The 10,516-nt window shown below is 40.4% G+C and overlaps 1 protein-coding gene across 1 annotated transcript; it reads right to left on the bottom strand.

Moving 5' to 3' along the window:
* Positions 1-10,516, bottom strand: LOC117514909 (RNA polymerase II elongation factor ELL2-like). Its single transcript, XM_034175480.1, has 10 exons — positions 10,379-10,516; positions 7,139-7,187; positions 6,018-6,173; positions 5,325-5,554; positions 4,605-4,729; positions 3,320-3,474; positions 2,523-2,586; positions 965-1,136; positions 165-209; positions 1-63 (listed from the first exon to the last, which is right to left on the bottom strand). Exons 1-10 carry the CDS (start codon positions 10,514-10,516, stop codon positions 1-3), a joined length of 1,197 nt encoding a protein of 398 aa, XP_034031371.1.

The raw sequence follows: 10,516 nt of genomic DNA, 5'->3' as shown, positions 1-10,516 counted from the left end.
TCATATGCGCCAGTTTATGGTGAAGATACATTTTTTCTTGTCTTCTTGATATCCAGGAAACCACTTCATAAAAAAACAAACAAAAAAACAACAAAACAGTGAGACAAACTGTGTAATTATGTGTGGTGTCAACAACAGTGAAATTAAACAGAAAAAAGTCTTACTTTCTGATAGAGTCTGTACTTTTCCAGTACATCGTCCTGCATTCGCTGTGGAAACAACAGAAAAAAGTGTTAGAGACATATATGTAATCTGTTGTCTGTCTGGTACTGGAGAGCACATAGTCAAGTCCAAGTCAGGGGATGGATACATGAACATTTCGAAATCACTACATATGTCTTGGACATAATTTACCTCAATCCCAAAGAAATACAAACAGCATGGTGCTGTTTGGTCAATCTGTCTGGAGCAGGCAGTTCTCGAAAACTATGTGACCATACAAGAAGGAGACTAGGTAGGGAAGCCACCAAGGGCAACTCTGAAGATGTTATAGGCTTCTGCAAATGTGATTGAAAAAACTGGGAACAGTGCATCTTTTGTCTGTTGACCTCACCAGTGACTGAAGGACCTTCATACAAGTAAATGGATCAAGTCTCATCTGACGTCTTTCATGCTTTGAGGCAAACTGAAGCTGAAAGTTCACATCCTTTGATCATGAGAGAAGTAAGTCCAAGACATATTCATTGACTGGGAAATGTTCATGTATCCATCCACTGACTTGTCTTATGAAAACTGCCTGTCAAAATGATTATCTGTATTCAGAATAATCCTGACTGTCCACTTATGGCCTCAATTCCTGAATGATTAATGTGATATTTTTGTGAAAACCCTTGAATTAAAGCTAAAAGTCTACAAGCACATCTTGATTATTTTATTTTGACTCCATTATAGTGGTCTACAGAAATGCAAACTGTCCCTGTCAAATTTCTTATGGACATGAGTCGACTGCTGGTCCAGACAGTACCTGATAAGCTTCCGTCCCAGGAGGCAGCGTGTCCAGTTCAGAGCTCATCTGCACAAACTTCTCTGTGGCAGTGGCGATGCGGTCATGAATAACTTGGTATTCATGATAGTCTGCATCAAACTCCTCTTCACATTTCTGCTGCTGCTCCAATGTTGTGATGGTGCTGTATTTGCTGAAAAACCAAAATAGAGCTTATTGAAAGCTATTCACCTGCTGTCATTTGTTTGTAGCTTAATCTGTCAACAGAAAATCAACACTATTTCAATGAAAGTGTAATCAAATTATCAACTGGAAAAAAAAAACTTAATGTCTTTATAGTTGTACTGCCTGGTATAGAACAAAGTCACTTGCTGATTACTATTCATGAAAAAAAGACTTTTAGACTCCGATGAAAAAAGCAAATGTTTCTTATGAATATAAACATACTATACTGTACAAGTACACCTAAAAGTAATTTTAAAAGTGCTCCAGTCATGTTCTTCTTGATAAATGAGATCTGCGTTCAATTATGGTTTTCTTTATTTGTTTTCTATACTTGTTTTGGTATTAAGGTAGTTATTTCATTTATGGTTATACTGTTAGTTTCATTCTTATTCTCACTTTCCTTTGTTCTTCTTTGGTATGTACATGTAGAACTGGCTTTAACCAGTTTGTACCACTTAAGATAAAGAGAGTTAGGTTACAATTATAAATCATATGTCTCCCGTTATTGCGCGGGCAGAGGGATGGACCTCCCTTGAATGTCCACGGGGCCAATAAGAGAAGGATTTTGCGAAATAAGGTCCACCTCTGTTACGTATATGTAATCCTGTATAAAAAACTGCTTGTATCCATTGTCCGGGGTTCTGTAAGAGCGGATCGTCTGTAAGAGAAGTTCTTGCAGGGCCCAGGCTTGATTATTTTTGCTGTGACTTTGATTAAATTTAAAAGTGCAGAATAGTTCAAGTTTGTACTTTGTAAGGGGCAGTATTACAGAAAGAACTGGGGGAAGAATTAACATTAGCATCTTTTCATTATTTTGTCGATGGGTAAAAATGATCAGTGATTCTGTTTGTGCTGATAATATCTCCACTAGATGGCACTACAGAATAGTTCTGAGTCTATTTATAATGTCAAAGCTTTTCATTGAATTGATATATAGATATTCCTTGATTTGTGTTGTATTCATATAATGACACTGCAGAACTGTTTTGAGATGTGTTTTTATGTATAAACTTTTTTCTTTTTCATTTTAAAACTAATGATTGATTAGGTTTGTATTCTTAATATTTCCGGTTGATGGCACTGCAGAATGGTTTTATGAGTTGCCATAAAACAGCATGATGTGTGTTGACCAGATGCACACATGTAAGACATATGCTTCTGTTTTTTTTATGTTTTTTTTTAAATAAATCACTCCGTAAGCTCAGTTGAGGAAAAGTTCAAAATGATCAAAAATAACTTGTTGATTCTGTCACTCAAACTCCATTTCTGCAGCTGATTTCTAAGTTCAAATGCCTCCTGAAATGAGTAATGTACAGTGTGTACGAGGCTGAAACACAACTTTAATTAAACTTACTTGACATAGTCGGGGAGTGGAGTCGATGAAGTTAAAGTAGACGTCACTTTCTCTCCCGTGTGGCCTGAGGAGAGAAAGAAAAAACACAGACACAAATGGTGAAGTCAGTCTGCCAATAAGAATGTTGTAAGCACCAGCTGCATCAAGGCTAATGGAATTATTGATCACTATCTGTGATTAGAGGCCTGATCCAGGGCAGGTGGTGATGTAAGCAACCTGGAAGGCAGAAGGCAACGCTGCCTGCTGTGTCTCAGGGTCAAAGGTCACCCAGATATGGAGGCAGCATTCAACTCCTCACTCTCTTGTATAAAGCAGGATGAACTGATGAACTTTTCTTTACAAGTGTTGTCATCAACGTGTACAATTCATTCGGTTCACTGTCCCTGTTCAACCATGTGTTTGTGTTTTCAACAAGATTACTCACAAATGAAGACACTAATTTTCAACAAAATTGGTGACACAATTTGGCCTAATGGGGCCAAACTCATTTATAACAGCTGTGCACGCATGAAACAAGAACGAAATGATCTGCACAATTTTAACACGTCGTGATTTATAAAATTAGTTGAAAAAATGTTTGTTTTATATATAAATATATATATCACGTAGATGCATCAGACAGATTACTACCTGCAGGAGGTGGGGGGTGGACCACCTGTCTGCCTGGGTTGTTGCCGACTGAACAGCCACAGTGTAGTGATGCAGTGTTCTGTGCATCAGTGCACAATCCCAGACCTGACTTTTTTGTTTTATTTAAACTACACTCTGTGAAGGCTTTGGTCAAATCAGAAACAGACCTTTGTGGAGGTATGCAGAGGACAGGGCCAAGCTGTGGGGGTTTCTAGAAGTCCCAACTCCATGAGAGGGCATCTGTGGAGGCACAGGCTGGGATGATGTCATCTGTTTTTTTGGGTTAGGATCGTTGGACAGGTCTGAGTGTGATGGGCGTTTCCTGGAAAAACAAAAAACAACAACAAAAAAAAATGAAGGACATAGCATCTTCAGCGGGACAGTCATTTTAAAATGAGGTGTCAAGAAAAAGAAAAAGGAGAAAATATGTATGAGTCACAAAGCAAGTGGATCAGCAGGAATTATTCATTTTGACGTGGCTTCCAGAAGACAATATCTAATACAAAAACACTCTGGAGAGAAAAAAAAGCAGATTTTTTTCATGTTGTGTTTTATGGCTTTGGAGAAACAATATGCAAAAGGCAGCCACAAAGACTGAACACAGTCCAGTCAGGGAACAATAGAACAGAACAATAGCAGCAGATTTCACCTGTGTTGGACCAAACCTTCTTCTGTCAATCTGGTTCCTACAGCTCCTTCCCCAAAAAAACACCACAGAACAAGCCCCCCCCCCCCAAAAAAATAAAATTCTGGTTCACACAACACTTTCAACCATGTGATTGTCACTGAGCTCAGGACCATTTTCCCCCCTTTAATCTCAAATTACTGAAATACGATAGGGTACGATAATACGATAATAGGGTGTCCTGAGAAATCAAATCCAGTTTACAACATGTATCTCTGTTGTATCACACTTGGTACTCTGTTTTCTGAGTACAGCTGTGTTTTACACTTAGCAGGGATTGTTAACAGAGTGTTTAGCAAATGCTGCCACTTTTTCCTCAAAATTCTCATGAAGCGTGCGACCAGGATCTCTCAGAGAAAAGGTACGAGCAAGGTTGCGAGGCTCAACCTGAAGAGCTCAGCCCTGCTGCTCTGAACCGTCCGTGCTAATGCCGCCAAGGCAAACATTTTCAGATGCTTTGATGTGTCCAGTAACAGATTCATCAATGCAGAGACAGAGTCATTTAGAAGCTCCACTTTCAACGTGATCACAGCAGACGTCTACATGAACTCGGTGGCCTTTCTGTGCCAACGCCAGCACCGTCAAAACACATCAAACCCTGAGTCTCTCCTGTGCTATGTGCCAAAATGTATCACAAAAACTATGATTCAAAACTCCAAAATGTTCTGCTGTAAAGCTAAAAGCAGAGAATTTCCACAAAACTAACTAAGCATCAGAGAGCATTTGTGTGGGGGATTTTTTTGGGGGTGGGAGGCGGTGACACCCACCTACTCAGGAGCCTGTCAATGAGCTGCTTTTCCTCACTCTTGTAGCCAGGCCAGTCTCTCTGGACGTGTGTGAGGAGCTCAGGCTTCAGACAGTAGCAGTCAGCAGCTGGGTTCCAATTGCTGACCTAAAGGTCAAAGAAAAAAGAAACAAAGTTATTCACACAGCATCGTCTGTGAGAGAATCTGGTTGAGGTTCTGGAAGCGTCATACAGTCATAAACCCACATTAAAGTTAAAAACACACCGTTCTGCCCTCAGTGTCTCTACTGAACTGGATCTATATTGTTTAACAAAATGTTTTTCCTCCAGAATGATACAAACCCTCCACTTTAAATTTTCAGACATCAGATCCCAGCTGGAGACACGCCACTGCTCTCCTGTCAAATCACAGTCTTCTCCTCCACAGGTAGTTAACGTACAGCCTTAATTACACCTAATAGTCGCGGCACAGTCTCCACCTGAAGACTGTTTTGGGACGCCAAAACATTGTGAACAAGCTCACAGAAAATATGGCAAAAATAAAACTAAATCAACATAATCTTTTGAGATTACAGTTTTCAGATGCACAACAATGATAATCTGCTAGTTAGAGGAGGTATGCAGTCATATTAATGTTTCTGCTTGTGTAAGGTATCTTAGCGTTTTCTTTAACGGTTGCATTTGAAAGTATTTAGTCTCGTGTCAGCAGTGTATTTACACAGCAATGTGCCAGATGTCTCACCTCCTCCAACACCAAGATCAGCTCAGCCATGTCCTCTAAATCGGCTTGCTCTCTCTCCAACCACAGCAGAAGATCAGATTTTTTGTGTGGTCTTAAAGTGAGCCGATGAATAAGCCGTTCCCTCAAGGGCCAGAGTGCCACAGGGCTGAGAACATGGCTCCTCTTGCTACTGCTGCTGCTGCGTGAGCCTGGCATTAGATTCTGCTTCCTCTGGACCTTTCCAAACTTTCCTGAAAACAAAAGAGGGTCAGACAATGAATTTCAACATGAAATCTGTGAAAGATAAGGGCAGGATTCTTTTAACACAGATGAGCAAAATGCTAAAGAAGTATGTAATCTACAGCCTGGCCAACATGTCTCTCCTAATCCAAGCCTAAATCCAGTTATATAAATCACACCCTAAAGTTGAAGAGCAAAGACATCCGAATAGACACCTTTCTATTTCTCTCTTCTTTTTTTTTAAAGCATGAATAGCTGCAATTCAGCGCTTTGATCAATTATGTGATAACTTTCACACCGTATGGCAACTACCTGCAGGATATCAGCAGGATACAATAGTTTGGAAGGTTTCTGGCAACATGAAAACTCCCTGCTATTTGCTCTTGATCTCTACGTGCTTGTAAACTGCCATGTAAACTTGAGATCAGAAACACGTAACAGCTTGGAGGAGAAACACATTAATAAACATCTTACTTGGCCTCCTCTCGATCTCAATTGCTGAGCGTTTCCGACTGGCTTTCTCCATCTGAGACAGGGATTCCCGCATAGTCTGGTAGGACTGTTCTGTGGCACAAACGGTCATCTTGCCCTGAATGTGACCTTTGCTCTCCAGGTGGTCCCTGTCGTCCCCTTTAGGGAGAAGTGAAAAAAGAGGGAGGACCTATTAGAGTTTAAACTTAGGAATTATCTGGTTCAGCTCAGTCAGTTTGCCAATTTAGCTGAGATTCTGGCAGTGCTGTCAATAACAACGTGGGCGATCATATGACACATGCATGAATGCACGCACAGACAGAGCGGCTGTTGTGAACTTCTCCTTTCTGCATGCAAATTCCCAACCTGTGTTATAAATCATCTCTTCAGATGACAAGGTGTCCAGTTAAGGAGCTACGCCGAAATACAGCAGCACTAATTTAACTTTTTCATTGACCCCTTTTACCCCACATGGCCACAAATACTGCCTTACTGTTCTCAGTTATACTGGTCCCACCTCTGTGGCAGACGCCCTCTGGGTGTTATGGGATCATGTTGAATAGAACCTAATGTGTGTTTTGGCCCTAAAAGAGGGGTGAGTGACTGGTACAGCCTTGTGGTGTCAGTCTTTGAATTCCATTTGCAGATGAGCGTGAAAGCAGTTGTGAGTGCTGCTTATCCTGAGACGGTACTGCTGAATGCACTCGAGATAGGACTGTGGTTCACTGGACAAGTTGAACCTGATCATTCTTGTGGCATCAGGGGCATCTGTGGTCGGTGCTGGAATCTCATGTACTATACAAGAGAAAAAATGAGAAACATTTAGGAGAGTGAATATGTTTGACAAGAGCCTAAGAAAAAAAAACCCTAAGACACTGATCCTGTTGGAAATAAAGGCCATCTGGAATCATCATCATCATTGACCTGCATTTCTCAAAGATGTAGTCTGATGTGATATAGTCTAATTTTAGAGCTGAAAAACTGTTCACAACTTTAACCACCTCAGCAACTACTGAAACAGATGAGTCCACCCTCAGTCGTTGCTTTGTTTTTTTTTCCCTTACACACTGAATATAACCTAAATAATCTCCCACCTTGGACCAATCACTGAAGCTACGCAGAACCTTCCAGGTCAAAGTTGATGACCTGTAGACAGTTATGGGAGGAGCCTTTCTGAAAGGCAAATCCTGATTATAGTGTCACGGATAGCTTGTACTTGAGCAATATGTCGCTCCCCAGTATCTCTGTCACAACCAGGTTCATAAAAACGACCCAAAAACCTGCCAAAACCTCAAAGGATGATTCAACGTAGAAAGTCATTAATCAACAGGTAACATGTCCTTTAATACAAAGTGGACAGAAACTCTTTTTCATTTTGTCCTGCAGCTGAGATTGAGCAGGAAAAGGGACTGTTCACTAACATTTGTTGATAGTGTGTCTTAGATTCAGAAAAGAAAAAAAAGTGATTATCACTCATCCTTTCCCTGCATGACAATTACCTTCTTGATGCACAGGTTGAACCAAGACTGTACACATAACTGGCACTTTAAAAAAACAAAACACATGCAGTACTGAAGAATAAGAATGTATAATCCATGAGCCAGTCATTAAATTTTTGGCGTAATCGGTACCGCTGAAGTGCCTAAACGACACTTAGAATCCAGCATCAGTGTATCATGGCCTACACAAAAATGTATGATAGCCATCCGAGGGTGGTAGCTGTAGCCAGGTTGGGGTCAATGAAGAATTACATAGAGGTCAAAATTTTAAAATGCTCCAATCACGTTGAAAACTATATCATATTATTTGTCTGATCATAACAATTCCAAAAAAGTATAGTTTGTACTATGTATGATGGAATGTTCTGGGGTTATGGGGAAAAACAGGCAAAAATGGTGACAAAGGTCAATTTCAGTTTGTACAGGGTCAAAAGTTAAAGTTGCTAAAATTCAGTAAAAAAATGATGCAAATTATTGTTTGGGTTAATAGGGTTCTAATAAGGAATAGTTTGCACCATCTGTCATACTTAGTTATCATTGATACAGGGTAACATATGTCACATGTCATAGAATCTAATAGATGTTGACCTTGTTTCTGTGTAGGCTCTCACTGGTCCAGGTGGTTTCCATAGTAGAGAAGCTTGAATCTTCGACTGACTGGGTTGCTTGACGCGAGGACGTTTCGCTTCACAATCGCAGAAGCTTCCTCAGCTAAATTCTTGCTCTGGAAGTCTGACTTCTGTCTGACTCTTGTAGAGAAGAATAAAACAGAAGCCAACAAAAGCTGGAGTTTTAAACCTAACCAGACCCCTCCTACTGAGAGGCAGGACTGCTATAGGCTAGTGACTAAACAATAGCTCTAATTAGCAACTATTGTGCTGTAGTTTAGCACACCTAATGGCAGGACAGCTGTCCCTCTAATGATGGGATGGATGCCTTTCTGATGGCTCCCTTGATGACGTGAATGACTCATTACCATGACCAAAAGACTGAAACTCCTTTGACCTGAGTACCCCATTGTAAACAGGGGATAAAGTGTGTCTCAGACCCCCTCCCCGGTTAAGGCTGGGTTTCAAACGTTTCACAAAGAATGCCTCCTTGACCCCTCTCTCAAACCATTTCTTCTCTCTGGCTAATATTTTAACTTCCTTGTCCTCAAACGTGTGGTTAGTGTCTTTAAGGTGGAGGTGAACCGCAGACTGAGGTCCACTGGCGCCCTCTCTGCGGTGCTGGTATAGCGCCAGAGAGGGCGCCAGTGGACCTCAGTGTCCCGGATCAACAAAGCCTTCACGTTGGAAATGATCTGGTTGATTCAGCCTGTCGATCGGCGCTCGGAGCGCGCCGCGCTCTCAGCAGCTGTGGGCGGTCTTTAAACCGGCTGGAGCACTCCTTAATCTGTGTAATCCCCATAAAATCATCCCTGAAAGCCATCTGAATTTTCCGAATGGTGTCCACCTGGAGGTCTCTCACAGTTTCTGGAAAAAATTGATGCAGCAAAGCTCCAAATCGTTCAGACATTTATTCGCAATAAAAATCCGACGAGAGGGGTGGACCAGTGCTCACACAAAGCCTGCTCACAGGCGAATGACGCAACCGACAGGCGTGAAAAAACTCACGCATGCGCACGAAGGTTCAAGCTTGGCTGATGCAATCACACGTGATTCAAATCCATATGGTTTTTGAAAAAAATAAAAAGGTCGGATACTTTTCTAACAGACCTCATAAATGTTCATGTATCCATCCCCTCACTTGTCTGAAGAAAACTTGCAATAAAACTGATTATTTACAGGTATTATACCAAAGCATTCCATTACTTATGCAACCCATCATCTTGGCATATATATTTTCATTAATTTCTATCAAGCTGTACAGATTTGCTTTCAGTTTGAATTTAAGGAAGATCACTTTAGAAATGTTTATTTTTTTTGTATTTTGTGTTTGAAATGGCATAAACAAATCAAAATGTGTGAAATACTAAGTGATCCCATACTTTTGGAGGGCACTGTATATTAACAAATGAAACCAACCACACAAAACATGAAAAATCTTTGGTTCATACTGGCCACAAAAAAAAAAAAAAAAAAATCAAAGTACATGTAGGAATCACAATGTTGTTTTGTTTGTTTTTGCACATTTTCCATACATTCCAACTATTTCTGATTTGGGGTTGTACCATAGACCACAAACTTAAGAAATTAATTTTTTAGAGTATTTGTGATCCATACAAATAACTCATGCGTAGTGTGACCCGAAACCCTGTCTGTGATACTTAAATATTAATCAAAACATTCATTAGCACTATCCCACGGTCCAAACTGTGGAACCAACTGGTGCACAATGGAAATAATATTGTCTCTTGTGTCCAGGTCCACCCATGGCTCTCACACCGTCTGCACCTGCTGCAGGCAGACCATCCCTTTTATTTACTAGGGAGCGCTTGCCCCCTAGTGGTCTTTTCCAAACACCACAGTCTCATCATCAGCGATTATAGATTTATGTATGTTGTGTAGAATTATGGTTCAAATTAAATCAAAAAAAAAAAAAATCAAATCCAGGTCCAGGACACGTCTCCTCCAGATGACAGCTTCTTTACTCAATTTTATCAGTGAAATTACACAAAAATGATCTTTTAAAAATCAATTTAATGACTGTAATCCAAAATCACAGACTTTTACAGCTTTAGGCATTTTTAATCACTCATTTTTAAAAAAACGTGTACCTTTAAAACCTTTTAAAAACCCATTTACTCATAACTGACAAGTAAAATCCTTTTAACAGCAAAACAACAAACATATAGAGATATTTTCTTCAGAGTTGGTGGAAGTTGGAAATAAAATTGAAAGTTAAGGCTACAGCGGTTCTTACCTTCAGGTTCTGATATGTTTCCAGCATCCAGATCGCACTGTCAGTCAGTTTAATCTGGTAGAAACTTTGGTTGGTGGTGTTTTTGTTGATTTGAGCACCAGAGAGCCCATAACTATGCTCCTGCCGCAATGTTGCCAT

Source organism: Thalassophryne amazonica, chromosome 8, assembly GCF_902500255.1.
Source record: "Thalassophryne amazonica chromosome 8, fThaAma1.1, whole genome shotgun sequence".
Taxonomy (NCBI): domain Eukaryota; kingdom Metazoa; phylum Chordata; class Actinopteri; order Batrachoidiformes; family Batrachoididae; genus Thalassophryne; species Thalassophryne amazonica.
Note: the sequence above shows the minus strand (reverse complement) of the source record. Positions and strands in the feature narration are given on the sequence as shown.